This window comes from Microplitis mediator, chromosome 10 (assembly GCF_029852145.1).
Source record: "Microplitis mediator isolate UGA2020A chromosome 10, iyMicMedi2.1, whole genome shotgun sequence".
Lineage (NCBI taxonomy): Eukaryota > Metazoa > Arthropoda > Insecta > Hymenoptera > Braconidae > Microplitis > Microplitis mediator.
This window is the reverse complement of record NC_079978.1, coordinates 3,501,779-3,517,111: the sequence shown is the minus strand read 5'-3', so window position 1 is coordinate 3,517,111 and position 15,333 is coordinate 3,501,779. Positions and strand designations below refer to the sequence as shown.

Below are 15,333 nucleotides of genomic sequence, written 5' to 3'. Positions count from 1 at the left end.
ATTTATATAAAAATAAAAATCTGTAAGCCCGTATTTGAAAATAAAATTTACAATCTACAATAAAATCCATGAAATTCCCGATCTTTAAATTATCAACTGTAACTTTAATCAGTACTTAATAGAATTAATAAATTAAAACAATATTCATTTTATTTAAATAATTGTTATTTTAATTGAGTAGGATCCTCAGCAGCGGCCTCCAAACCTTTAAAAAATAATTGAAATCGCTAGTCTGGGTGTTTGGGTGGCTCTGAAAAATCCGGAAATCAATGGATCGGGTCACATCATAATGAACAAAAAACGTTTATATTGTGATGGGTTATTCCCAACAGAAGCAAAGTTATGGGCCGGTCTTCATAGACCCTCATGTTCACCCATCCTCATATAGGTCTGGATTCGAAAAATGAATTTTTCCCGGGACTTTTTAGGGTTTCTCCAACTCGAGGACATCATACTGAACAAAAAACGTTGGTATTGTGATGGGTTATTCCCAACAGGAGCAAAGTTATGGGCCGGTCTTCATAAGAAATCATGAGCAGCCTTATCCTCATTTATCTTCATTTATCTTGATATGGGTCTCAACTAAAACAGTTAATTTTTCTTAGGACTTTTTAAGGTTTCGTCTACTAGAGGTCATCATAATGAACAAAAAACGTTTATATTGTGATGGGTTATTCCCAACATGAGCAAAGTTATGGGCCACTTTACATAGGAAGACATGCATAGCCTCATCTCCACCCATCTACATATGGATCTGGACTAAAAAAAAAATTTTTCCCAGGACTTTTGGGGGTCTCCCCTACTAGAGGACATCATAATGAACAAAAAACGTTTATATTGTGATGGGTTATTCCCAACAGGAACAAAATTACGGGCTACTCTTCATAGACACCCATGTTCACTCATCCTCATATAGGTCCGGATTCGAAAAATAAATTTTTCCCGGAACTTTTTAGGGTTTCTCCTACTAGATGACATCATCATATATTTCACGATCAGAAATCCATTACAGAGTACACTCGTAATTGAATATCGTTGTCACTGAGTATAGATTTCATCTTTGCGCCAGAGTAGCGAAATTTCGCTCCGAGTTTAGTTTTCGCCAATTTTTCCCGCCTTTTTAAAGTGATCCCGGTGGAAATTTTTCTGAATTTTCTCCGAACAACTTAGTTCTAAAGCCCTAAAGATTTTTCAAAATTCTAAAGACTTTTTCAGAGAAAACTCCGAAAAATTTCCACCAGGGACATCTTTCATCAGTTGTCTCCCGTTCCTTTGGAAATTTTAAAATCTCCCGCGTGAATTTTTTCAAACAGGTGCCGCCATCTCTTGTTTCAAATAAACACTTCCACCCAACGCGCCTTTATCATCAAAGAAAACTAGTCTTTTTTTTTCCATTCAACTTTTTAGGGATTTAATTTTTTAAAAACACTCGGATCTATCCGGTGGTAAAGCTGTTTCTGTTTGTAACTTGTGTGCAATACCAGCACTGCAGTGAGAGCCAGTGTCTCATATTATCTTCCTCCCGCTCATCATTTTCTCACCGATCATCATCTCTGTTCATCTCATACTCATACACTCGCTCACGTTTACATACGTAAAATAAAAACAATAAAAGTGATAAAAAAAAAAATAAAAAATACCAGGGTAGGACTCGTCCGACTCGTCAATGTACATCAGTGACTGTCGGGCTTTTTTTTTAATGGTGCAAGTTAAATAATTATTAATTGTCCTTTGACAATTAAAACATTTTAATTACCATGGAACAAAGCTAACACTAGAAAAATGCAGTAAAAAGAATAAATGTCATCCAGTTGACAAAATTTGCCTTAAAATATTAAAAAAAAAAATTAATTCGAGTAAAAGTAAAAGCTTTCTCTCAATACTTTTTATCAAAGCCGCTTACTAAATTAATTTTTTTTTTTTTTAAATAATTAAAGTGGATTTAAAATACTTGAATTTTAAATTGCTATGGCGATTATTGAAGAATTTAATTATTTATGTCGTCTGTGTGCTGCCAAGACAGGAATAATGATGATGGGACTGCCGATATTTGAACCTGGTGAGAGATTGCAAAATATTGAAGAAAAAATCGCCGCTTGTTTGCCAGTACGAGTAAGAATTTTTATTTTTACATTAATGATTATTGGATATTAATTATAAATAAGTAAGTAAATAAATTATTTGTTGCATTTTATCATCAGGTGTCAAGGTGCGATGATCTCCCGAAAATAATTTGCGAGCCATGTGCCTATAAATTAAACGAACTGTTTGATTTTCGTGAAAAATGTCTGCATACTGAAGGATTATTCTTGGATATGCTGAAGGAAATAAAGACCGAGTCGATTAATATCGTGGATAATACGCTGGCAGGTGTCGATGAGATGTCAAGTGTCATACAAACAGACATCGACGCTCTGCACAATCATAGTCACAGTCATAACCACAATCATAACCACAATCATAACCATAACCATCTCCAGCAGCATGGTATTGATGATATAAGTAGGATGCAGAACGGTATTGATGATATGCAGACACAAGACTGCACAGCAAGACGTCCTGAGGGTGCCAATGAAACGAGGAGTATGCACTCGATGAGAGTTATGGACGACATGGAGCTCGCTGGAGGTGAGCAGGTTGTGAGCCAGGAAGAAATTACCCCTCAGGAGTCCCTTGAGGTCACGGGAATGGAGGGTCTTGATGAACACATGCATGAAGTAATTATTTTATTTGTTATATTTTTTTTTGTCTGATGTTTTGCCCATGTAACAATCTTGTCCAAGGCTCGAGCAAGTCTGCTGTCGAGTTCGATAAACGTTAGTGTCTTTTCCTATTTACGTATGATGCAGAGGCAGTGTTACAATTTTGCTCACAATAATTCTACTCAGTTATATCTTTATTCAGGTGTGCCGTCAATTGATCCCAAAAATATTATACCACGACAAGTGATCCCTAGAAATTTATCCCACCGACATCTGATCCCATCAACAATTGCTCGTCAATTGATTGTATCAACAACTAATCTACATACTTTAACTTCATATTTACAATAGTGAATTTTAATTACTCATGTCATAGTAATTAATTATGTTATGAATTTGTCAGTGGGATCAATTATCGTGTGATTACTTGTCGGGGATCAGTTGTCATGAAACCTTTTACTCAGCTTCAACTAGACTCAGCGACAACTTTACTCACAAGGAATTGTTATTTTATCGATAGGCTAAAATACGTGAGTAGAATTGTAGCTGAGTAAAGTTAAACCTGAGTAAAAAATACTGTGAGTAGAGTTAAGGCTGAGTAGAGTTGTAGCTACTTGCCTTGAGTAGAATTGTAACACTGGCAGATCTGCTCAAGGCTCAACATTGACCTTGAGCTTTGAGCAGATCTTGAGAAAGCCATGCGTAAGTATCTGCTGTAAGAAATGCGCCAGAAACTTTTAAACTGCCGTATCTAAGACATCTTAAATGTTCTTGTGTACAAGGCCTTCAGCAAGTCATGCACAAGTCTTGATGAGGATTTCTTGCTACATGATCTTGCGCAAGACCCATACGTAGAAAAAGACACTAGTGACTAGAAGTTTTGCTCAAAGCACTGGCACCAGAATCTTGCTCCAGCATGTGCTACTTGGGTATACTAATTCTCTACTATTATTGCAGGTGTCCAATCATCCTATAGCGATACACTTAGACGGTGAGATTACTGTGGTAGGTAATTTGACGGTGGACAATCATCTGGGAATAAATTACGTGACAGCAATAGTTCCGGAGCAGCAGAATGGAGAGCAGATTCTTCACTACTGCGAGAATGTTGAGTACGAGGGAGTTGATGTTAAACAAGAGTATCGAAGACTGCAAGATCACTTGACTGGTGATGGTACGGCGACGCGTGATATTCAGGCGAGCACTTCAGTTCAGAGCTTTGCTGACGCTGTTGCTGCTGCCGTTGCCGTTGAGAATGAGAATAAGGTTGACAGTGCGCGGGGCTCGCAAATCCCGGAAGCGGAAGTCCATGCCAACACGATGCCGTCCACGAGTCAGGAATCAAAGTCGGTTGAGTTGGTAGAGTATACTAAGGAATCAAAAGACAGTTTAATTGAAAATGTCATCAACAATCCGACGCTTGACGCGACTGGTGCCAACTGGTACATCTGTCCCTTTTGTAATGAAGCCGCAAACGAACCGGCCACTCTACTAGACCACTACGACCAGCACTTTTGTTCCTGCTCATGCGGGGCCTACTTTATCAGCATTGAGGAGTTTAACCAGCATGAGCAACAGTGTCCTTTTTTAAATGATTCAAAGTCTTCGATAGCTAACGGGGAAGATGAGTTGTCAGCTGGTGAATCTGTTCCAGCTACCGGCAATAATGTAGTAGATCTTGCTGACATTGATGCCGGGGTCGGCAACGCTGACACCGAAGCCGAAGGAAATGAAAAATCGCAATCTGGCGTACGACAAAAATGGACTCCTAAGATTTGTTCCCAGTGTGGGAAACAGTATCGGACAAATTACAAGCTCCAGGAACACATGCGTAAGCACACAGGGGAAAAACCATTTCAATGTGAGCTCTGCGAAAAAGCGTTTCGCAGCAAAATAGGTCTGGCCCAGCACACCGCGACCCACACAGGGCAGTTTGACTACAGCTGTTCGACCTGCGGCAAAGGGTTCCAGTGCAAGAGTTATCTGGTCGTTCACCAGCGAGTCCATTCAGATTTAAAGCCCTATCCCTGCGAGACCTGTGGCCAGAATTTCAAGACCAAGCAGTCGCTGTTGGATCATCAGAACCGTCATCTGGGTGTCAAACCCTACATGTGTGAAATTTGCGGGCGTAGTTTTATAACGAAAGGTCTCTGCAAAAGTCATCAGAGGATACACTCGGGTACCGATAATCGTCAGTATCCATGCAAAGTATGCAATAAAATGTTCGTAAGTAAAAGTTACTTGAACACGCATCTTCGTATCCACACGGGAGAGAAACCTTATCTCTGTGAAGTTTGCGGTAAAGGTTTTTTGACGCGCGTTGATTTACGCATACACTCAACAATGCACACGGGAGAAAAAAGTTTCAAATGTGAAATGTGTAATAAAGTATTCGCCAGACGCGCGGCTCTCAGGTGCCACAGAAGATCACACACGGGCGAGCGACCCTACAAATGTGACGTCTGCGGGAAAACTTTCACCCAGTTTAGTCCAATGGCTATTCACAAGCGGTTACATACCGGCGAACGGCCTTACCAGTGTGATATTTGTAATAAAACTTTTATTTCAAAGTCAACGATGATGTGCCACAGGAAGAAGCATCGCGTACCAAACGACAATGACTCTACCGCGGAAAAAGATATTGCCAGTGGTAACGATGACTCGGCAAATGACATCGTCATTAATGTAGTCATTGAGACTCCTGACGGCATTGAAATTCATGCAGACTGATTTTTTACATACCCTTTGTCATGTTGATTTAATTATTACTATTCATTTATTATTTTTACTGTATATTCTGCGGCGAGAAGTAAAACGCGATTCCAGACCTGGATGCCGTCACATCGAGTCTGCTCGCGATTTAAATGTCGCCCGATATATTTACCATAATTACCTGCATTGGAACTGGGATTTTAGTTTAAATGTCTGGAGTCAGTGGCGACGAGCCAGAGCTGGAAGTTATTTAGCGGTCGCGGACTAAAATTTTTTTTTACTGGGGAATTTTAACCCACTAAATGTTTGTGCTTTTAAATTAGCTGGCTCCAGGCATTGAAATTTTTATTTCCAATGCAGATAATGAGAAAAATAACGAAAAGTTTCAAGTTATTTAAGACTTTAAAAAATTTAGGTGACTTAGATTTTAAAATGGTTGACTACACTGTAAAAAATCGGGAGTGATCACGGATTTTTATTAGATCCGACATCACTCCGTCACTCGGAGTTGCGGAGTTTAAAAAAAAATCACTCCGTACACGGAGTAAATAGGAAGTTTATTTTTTCAGCGGAGTAATTTCGGAGTGATCTGGATTTTATTTAAATCCACATTCACTCCGATTCCGAGTTTTAATATTAAAGTAAACTTCCCTTTGCAGTGAATTTTACTCCAATCCCTGGCGGAAATTTTTCGGACTTTTCTCTGAAAAACTCTGAAAAAGTTCCGGAAAATTTCCACCAGGGATGGGATTAAATAAATACGCAGTCATTGACTCCGGATTTAATCCGCGTTCACTCCACAAATTTTTTACAGTATTATCGAAAGATCGATAATAAAATTTATTAAAAGTTCTGACTAGGGTAAATAATTAATTTAAAAATTGTAAATCTAATATATTTTACAAAATTACGTCCAATATTAAATTTGAATATTTATAGGATTTAAATAAAGAGTAAAAAATTCAAAGTTAAATTTCAGATAAATTTAAAAAAAAAATATTGACAATTATTTATTGAATCCGATTTTTAAAAATGTATATTAATTATTAATTAAGAAAATAAATTTTTTCTAAGTTCTGTAAATTAAATTACGGGTATTAAATATGAAAATTATTTATATGAAAAATTTTACATTTTTATTGATTGTAAAAAAAATTAATAAGAGCCACAGTAATTTTTTTTTAAAGTCTTAAATATACAGACTTCATATAATCATAATAACAGTAAACAAAAAAAAATAATTAAACATTTGCATTTAATTGCTCACGTGTGATTGTCTCGTTTGTTCATCACGTGACTAATCGAGTTCGAATTTGCCAGATTTTTTTTCAATTAAAAATAAATACTGTTATAATTAAACAATAATATTAAAAATTAATCTCATGATAATATGTAAAAAAATATATATATATTCTAGGTGTAAATAAGTATTGAGTGATAGTTGCTGATAAAGATTTAATAATTAAATAAACAACACTTCGCGTAAGTTATGTACTATAAGATTATAATTAATTGAGTGATTGATTTTTTTACGTATTTTGACAGCGCGGGTCTGCAGAGGATCGATAAATTATTTTTTTATATAAAAAAAATAGCTGGTTAGAATGAATATTTATCTAGATCTCTAGATATGATCTTGTATTGGGTATATTTTAAATTAAATATATTTTGTTTCAGTGTAATCTTGTAGTACACGCGAACTATATATTATTATTACTATTATTAGTTATTATATTTATTCAATATGTAAATCAAGTTAATTTTTAATTTCTTGTATCAATAAAACGAATTTCTTAATAAAATTAATTTTTAATTATCTATATTTTTTAATATTATCAGGGAATTAGTACTCAATCATACGAGTGCGAATGTAGAAGACGTCAGACAAATTTTAAATTATTAATAGAGTAAATAATTGTTGAAATAAAATTTTTAAAAAATGCGCATTTAAAAAATTTTAAAATTAATAAGTACATTTTTTATAAATATTTTTTTTTTATTTACTATTTATTTATAATTTTATATTCGTCTGGTGTCTGTTACATTCACACTCATCTCAATCATTCCACGTATTTGTATATTTATATTTAGTAAAAATATATGTATAGTAGGGTGTATAAAAAAAATCGACTAATTTTTTTTTCTTCATTATATCGAAAATATTGTTGGAAATGTCGAAATAAAAATACTGTGAAAGTTTGAGCTCTTAATATTAATATTGACAGCTGCCGCATCGCAATTTTCTATTTCCCCTTTAAATAACATAGGAAAATTTATTTTTTAAGCTTTGGAATTTTGTAGCTCATGGTGGGACCAATACTTTCAAATGTTCAAGACATATTCTTATGGAAAATTTGACGCTCTACAAAAAAGGTCTCTTATAACTTTTCGATATTTTTGTTTCTTCAAAAGTTATTTGAAGTTAAAGTTAGATTAACGACAAATTTTTACATTTTTTAAATTTTTTGACGCAACCATCAACTTTATCGGAAAATTTTATAGGACATTTTTTGTAGAGCATTTTATTTCCTATAACTTATCTTAGAGAAAATTTTCGATATTTCTCACAAGTAGTAAGTTATTTGCAATTAACTGAAAATTTTCTTAAATAATCTAAATTTTGTTGCTTAAAATTAATTATATTAAATTTTCAGTTAATTGCAAATAACTTACGGTATTTTTTTTCGTCATTTCCAATTTTTTGATACACCCTAATGTATAGGTATATTAATATATAACTGATCGGATACTGGGTCTCTTACCTGACTATTAATATATATGTTGCTTATGGTAACGATCCCGTAATTAAATAACAAATTATTTTACGCTGTTTCGAATGCCGTAAGATGAACGGTGGAGGGAAGGTTTAAACATCCAGCAAAGAAAATTTGCTATAGAATTTATTTTACTAAAAAATGCTCTTTATTTATGGTAATAAACAATAATCCGATATTTAAAACTATAACTAAAATAAACATACAATCCATTTAATTGTTAATGGAATAGACTTAAAATCTTGACAATTATTATTTAGAAAAAGAAATTATTTGACAATCGTAGCTTGCTTAATTAAACATCCTTTAGTAATAAAAAAAAGAAAACAATCATTTACATTTTTTATCAGCGGTACAGAGAGACTTATCAGATAAAGAGAGAGCATTAAGTATACACGCGAGTGCACATATTTTAAAAACCCATTGCACAATTCAACTATTTCTTTCTATTCATTAATAATTTTGAAGTTAACAGACAACAGTTTTCGGAATTTTTTTTCCAAAAATTAGGCAGGTTTTCTAGTTTATTTTTATCCAGGTTGAAATTAGTATCATAGTATATCTGTATATTAATGAATATATAAATATACCAGTAATAATAATTTAAACTCGGATTGAAAGTAAACTCGATTTGACTGGCCCTCAATTACAAAAAAAATAAAAATATGCACATGTAGAAAATTTAAAAAACTACAAGTGCATTTTTTTATAATTTATCGTTTTAAAAAAAATCCAAAAATTATTAGACGTCGGCTGACTTCAGTATCGTTCTTTAAATTGACAATTTCTATTTTACGATACTGAATTTAGCCGACGTCTAATAATTTTTGGATTTTTTAAAAAAACGATAAATTATGAAAAAAAAAAATATTTAAAAAAATTGCACTAGTAGTCTTTTAAATTTTCTACATGTGAATTTTTTTAGTATTTTTTTCTTCAAATTTAAGTGTTAAAAAAAAAATTCAAAAATTTTTTATTGTCTGTCAACTTCAGGATCGTTTCTATTTTCGTCTTTTTTTTTCTTTCCTTCAACTCTATACTTTAATGATAATTATCTAAGCAAGGCATCAATGACAGTATTGTTAATAACATATTTTTTTTTCGTTTTGCGTATAATAAATCAACTAGAGTTCCCGTGTCTGTATTTTTCATTAAAATTTTCGTTATAAAATGCTTATAAAATTGTCTTTTTTTTTCTAATTATTATTAATTTATCCTTACAAATTGTTATTGACAAAGTACAAAATTAAAAATTTATAAATTTAAATAATCCATTAATTATTTATATAATAATTTTGTCTTAAACAATTTGTCATTAAATTTAAAATAATTTTTAAAATTAAATTACGGGAACTCCGATAACTTAATTATTATAAACTTATGCAATTATTTAAAATATAATACAAGCACCAAACCTACGTCATAGATTTATATAATTTATCATTTATAATTATAATACGTCCTCTTAATTAACTAAATTAATTAATTAATTAATTAAAATAATATAATTATTTTTTGAATAATAATGAGTGTGGATAGCAGACATTAAACAAATTTATAATTAATTAATAAAAAGATTAAATAATTAATAAAATTAAATTTTTAAAAAATGCGCATTTAAAAAATTAAAAAATTGATAAGTGCATTTTTTTTAAATTTTATTTTATTAATTACTTAGTCTCTTTATTAATTAATTTTAAGGGAATTCTCCGCCAGGGTCTCCGACTTTTTGAAATATTCAATGACCTTGAACTGTCATAACAGTATTAAAATTTAATTAATTAATTTAAAAAAAATTGAAGCATTAATTGAATAAAGGACAACGCAGTTACAATTTCGCCGGGATGTAGATTTTCAAAAAAATTTATCAGTTAAAATCAATAAGGAGTGAAACGAAATTTTCAAAATAAATTTCATGATCCTGAAGTTCGCAGACAATTAAAAATTTTTGGATTTTTTTAGGACAATTAAATTTGAAGAAAAAAAAAATTAAAAATATGCACATGAAAAAAATTTAAAAAACTACAGGTGCAACTTTTTCAAATTTTTTTTTTTTTAAATTTACTGTCTAAAAGAAAATCCAAAAATTGTTAGACGTCAGCTAACTTCAATATCATTAAATTTCAGCCTAAAAAATTTGACATTCCAAATTATAATCCCGTGTAAAAAAAATTGTTGACAAAAGGTTAAAAAAATGTTGACTATTCTAAACTTCAAAACTTGACATAATGACGAACTTTTTTTAAACGATTTTCAAAATTCTAAAAATGTACGAAAAAAACCATTGACTTCATGTTACAAATTAACATTTTTCAATGCAAAATACGTTCAGAAAAAACGGATTTTGAACTACTTCTGACCATTTTAATTTTCTAAAGTTCAAAGAACGTTTAAAAAAAGTTCGTTGTTGTGTCACGTTTTGAAGTTTAGAACAGTCAACACTTTTTTAACAATTTTTTTTTGCACGCGATATTGATATGAAGATTTTACTGAAATTTATTTTCAAAATTTTGTTTAACTCCTAATTGATATCAACTGTAAATAATTTTTTTCAAAATCTATGTCTCTGCGAAATTGTAACAGCGTTGCCCTTTTCTCAAATAATGCTTACACTTTTTTAAAATTAATTATCAAAATTTTAATAGTCATTACAATTGAAAGTCACTGAATATTTTAAAAAAGTGGGGGCACTATTTGAGAATGGCCTTAAATTTGTCTGGTGTCTGGTTCATTCATACTCATAAATAATAAATGAATATTAACAATTTGTGCTTAAAAATAAAACTAGATAAAATCGCGTTACTATAAATTTTTATAAAGCTTGTCGAGGAATGCTCGATGCTAATGACTAATTACATTTTATATTTTAATTGCATACTAGATAATAGTTTTACTTTTATTTAAACTATTCACTTTTACTTAACTACGACGATGGCAAATTAATGGACATGATTTTCTTTATTATTATTTTTTTTTACTAATTAGTTTATTAATTTTACCGTCTAATTAAATTTTAAAATAATTATTTATAAGTAATTAATTTTAATTTCTAATTTAGAATTTATGTACATAAAATCTTCATATACAGACAATTACCATAAATATAAATATTTTTTTTTTGTTATAAATAATAAATAAATAAGTCAATTTAGATAAAACAATTTAAAATATCATTAATTTAATTATTTTTTTTTATGCACCTGACATTGAAATTTAATTTGTCTGTAAGCGCGATAAAAAGTTTGTTTTTTTAAGGGGTTAGGGGTAGTCAGAATTTTCAAAAAATCGATTTTTTTTTTTTTGCATTTTCTTAAAGTATAATATTTTAAAAATATTGTGTGAAAATTTGAAGTGAATCCGACAAATTCTTTTCGAGTTATTTAACAATGACCAAAGGACGCTCGGGTGCTACGTGGCATTCGAGAGCAGGTAGCTAGAAACAGCTGCAAGCAACCGACCTTTCGGGTTTCATTGTCATGAATATCTCCCCATTTTAATGTATTTATAATTATATATATATATATATATATATATATATATATATATATATATACATATATATATCCTTCTACATATATTCACAATTTGTAGGTAGTACAAGAACTGAAAAATAATTTTTGGTTGCCAGTATACCTGTAGTCGTTGCACTGATCAGTCGATAGTTTTGTGATAAATTATTTCTCAAGTGAATTAAATTATTAACCATGGGACGTGATTCTAGAAAGGTTTCAAGAGAACTTCGGAGTTCTGAAAAAATTAATAAGTCGCGTTCAGTCAAAAGAAAGAATGTTTTTAATCCGAAAACAGCCGAACGTGATGAAAGTATTCAGAGTACATCTTCTAAAAAATTAAAACAAAACACTGAAGATGATGTACCTGAAGACAGCAGTACTGAATTTCGAATAATAAATTTTATTCAGGTATTCACTGCAATTTCTGCTCTTATAAAATGTAAAAAATGTGATGGAAATGTAGTGTTTCAAACAGCAAGTACACGTGGGCTGGGATTCAAAATTGTAGTTGCATGTAATAACTGTGGAAATGAATATATTCCTTCCTGTTCTTTCGTTGGGCATTCTTATGAAATAAACAGACGTTTCATTTTTGTAATGAGAATACTAGGAATAGGATACGAAGGATTGTGCAAGTTTTGCGGCCTGATGGACATGCCGTCTTTTTTAGATAAATCTACGCATACAATTTTACTGAAACAGATTTTGAATTGTAGTAAAGCCGTCGCAGAAACCTTCATGACGAAAGCTGTGAATGAAGAAAAGCAAGCAATGCCAACAACTGAAAATGAAGATATAAATCATCTAACTGTATCGGGAGATGGAACCTGGCAAAAACGGGGATATACATCGTCATTTGGAGTTTCTTCTATAATTGGCTATTTTACTGGAAAGATTCTTGACATAAACATTAAAAGTGCATATTGTAAGCTATGTGAGTATTGGAAAAAAAAAACAAATACTGTTGAGTTCGAGGAATGGTATCAATCGCATGAAGATGTGTGTTCTGCTAATCATCAAGGGTCTTCTGGGAAAATGGAGGTGGATGCGATGGTCGAAATGTTTTCGTATTCTGAAACTAAATATGGAGTTAAGTATGCCAACTATATTGGTGATGGTGACTCCAAGACCTATTCAGGAATTATAAAATCAGATCCTTACGAAAATACAACTGTAAATAAAAAGGAACACGTTTCGATTTGACTTCACGAAAATTTCAAAAAAAAAAAATTAATAATTCAAAAAGTTATCGCTGTTTTTGTAGAGCCCGTTCCTCCCGAAGTCCTTTGCGGTGATCATCATAAGTCCTTGGAGATTCATCTAAAATCAATCGGACAAGAAAAATTAGTTTTATTAATAGATAATCTTGTGCCTGATCGAAGCTTTTTTTTTTTTTTCGAAATTAACAAAATGGCGGCCTCAGGAAATTTTTTTCAAATTTTCGAGAAAAAAACCGACAGTTTATTGTTAAAAAAAAATCGAAATTTTTGAAAAAAAAAAAAATCCTTCGATCAGGCACGAGTTTTTAATGTATTTCAAAAGTACAATAAATTTTATTGAAATCTACCGAGCAGTTTTTAAGTTACAGTGATCACCAGTTCAGAAAACATAGTTTTGAGAAAAACGCATTTAAAGTTTTGCTATGGATTTATGTCGAATTATAAGAGTTATTTAATAACTTACACTGAGTCATCTATTCCTGGACCATATAATAGCTCTTCAGCCGACATAGCAGCTTCCAAAATATCGATTTGCTGGTGCCTACGTTGCAATCGACCTTCTCGGGTGTTATCATTAGCGCGCTTATCTGCTACTTTGATACGTGCAGCTTCCATTCTTTCTGCATACCGATGAGAATTAGGCCCACAATTAAGTCCTAGTGTATTCATCAAGACTAATAATGAATTTATACCCTCATTAAATATACACATAGCAACGTATGCAGCTATTTGTACGATAGTAAAACTAGTATTTACCGTTTTTGGGCATATTTTCCATACTAGTTGGTTAAAGCTTCCATTATTATTCTGATTGAATCCACCTACACATCTTGAAAGTAAATTTTCATTACTAAGATCTTCGTATATAGGCTTGATAGCTTTTAAAACATCAGAAGGTAAAGGAGAATAATCGTGAGAAAAGGTATCAAGCTCTCCTCTTGCTTCAGCGCGCTGGTAAGAGCACCAAGATTCTTCGCCTTTTGGACACATATCATGATTCGGTTTTTCATCACTCGAGCCGTAGTGATAAAAGGTTGCCATTATAGCAGATTTCATATTTTCAATAGAATCACAATGCCGGCGTATTGCTAAACCATAGTACACAGTTAGTTTGTCTATTAATTTTCCTGTGAGCTTACCTCGACCACCAAGACCTTTTTGTTTACTCTTCAGCGTACGTAATCGACTCCCCATCCGCTTTTGGACACGCCCTATACATTCCTTTTTATTTACAGTTGTATTTTCGTAAGGATCTGATTTTATAATTCCTGAATAGGTCTTGGAGTCACCATCACCAATATAGTTGGCATACTTAACTCCATATTTAGTTTCAGAATACGAAAACATTTCGACCATCGCATCCACCTCCATTTTCCCAGAAGACCCTTGATGATTAGCAGAACACACATCTTCATGCGATTGATACCATTCCTCGAACTCAACAGTATTTGTTTTTTTTTTCCAATACTCACATAGCTTACAATATGCACTTTTAATGTTTATGTCAAGAATCTTTCCAGTAAAATAGCCAATTATAGAAGAAACTCCAAATGACGATGTATATCCCCGTTTTTGCCAGGTTCCATCTCCCGATACAGTTAGATGATTTATATCTTCATTTTCAGTTGTTGGCATTGCTTGCTTTTCTTCATTCACAGCTTTCGTCATGAAGGTTTCTGCGACGGCTTTACTACAATTCAAAATCTGTTTCAGTAAAATTGTATGCGTAGATTTATCTAAAAAAGACGGCATGTCCATCAGGCCGCAAAACTTGCACAATCCTTCGTATCCTATTCCTAGTATTCTCATTACAAAAATGAAACGTCTGTTTATTTCATAAGAATGCCCAACGAAAGAACAGGAAGGAATATATTCATTTCCACAGTTATTACATGCAACTACAATTTTGAATCCCAGCCCACGTGTACTTGCTGTTTGAAACACTACATTTCCATCACATTTTTTACATTTTATAAGAGCAGAAATTGCAGTGAATACCTGAATAAAATTTATTATTCGAAATTCAGTACTGCTGTCTTCAGGTACATCATCTTCAGTGTTTTGTTTTAATTTTTTAGAAGATGTACTCTGAATACTTTCATCACGTTCGGCTGTTTTCGGATTAAAAACATTCTTTCTTTTGACTGAACGCGACTTATTAATTTTTTCAGAACTCCGAAGTTCTCTTGAAACCTTTCTAGAATCACGTCCCATGGTTAATAATTTAATTCACTTGAGAAATAATTTATCACAAAACTATCGACTGATCAGTGCAACGACTACAGGTATACTGGCAACCAAAAATTATTTTTCAGTTCTTGTACTACCTACAAATTGTGAATATATGTAGAAGGATATATATATGTATATATATATATATATATATATATATATATATATATATATATATATA

The 15,333-nt window shown here is 31.9% G+C and overlaps 2 protein-coding genes across 3 annotated transcripts; one reads left to right on the top strand and one right to left on the bottom strand.

Annotated features, from left to right (window-relative positions):
- The first annotated feature begins 1,487 nt into the window (after nt 1–1,487).
- LOC130675904 (zinc finger protein 227-like) lies at nt 1,488–7,547 on the top strand. Its single transcript, XM_057481805.1, has 3 exons — nt 1,488–2,112; nt 2,202–2,717; nt 3,660–7,547. The coding sequence occupies exons 1-3, from the start codon at nt 1,969–1,971 to the stop codon at nt 5,430–5,432; spliced, it is 2,433 nt and encodes an 810-aa protein (XP_057337788.1). The 5' UTR covers nt 1,488–1,968; the 3' UTR covers nt 5,433–7,547.
- An 853-nt stretch (nt 7,548–8,400) lies between these two features.
- On the bottom strand, nt 8,401–15,261 carry LOC130675383 (uncharacterized). 2 transcript variants are annotated; one of them, XM_057481032.1, is made up of 3 exons: nt 13,677–15,261; nt 13,384–13,594; nt 8,401–13,020 (listed from the first exon to the last, which is right to left on the bottom strand). In XM_057481032.1, the coding sequence occupies exons 1-2, from the start codon at nt 15,132–15,134 to the stop codon at nt 13,589–13,591; spliced, it is 1,464 nt and encodes a 487-aa protein (XP_057337015.1). In that variant the 5' UTR covers nt 15,135–15,261; the 3' UTR covers nt 8,401–13,020; nt 13,384–13,588. The 2 variants fall into 2 exon arrangements, with proteins under 2 accessions (XP_057337015.1, XP_057337014.1); XM_057481031.1 differs by having other exon boundaries at nt 13,384–13,576; nt 13,677–15,260.
- Between the last annotated feature and the right edge of the window lie 72 nt (nt 15,262–15,333).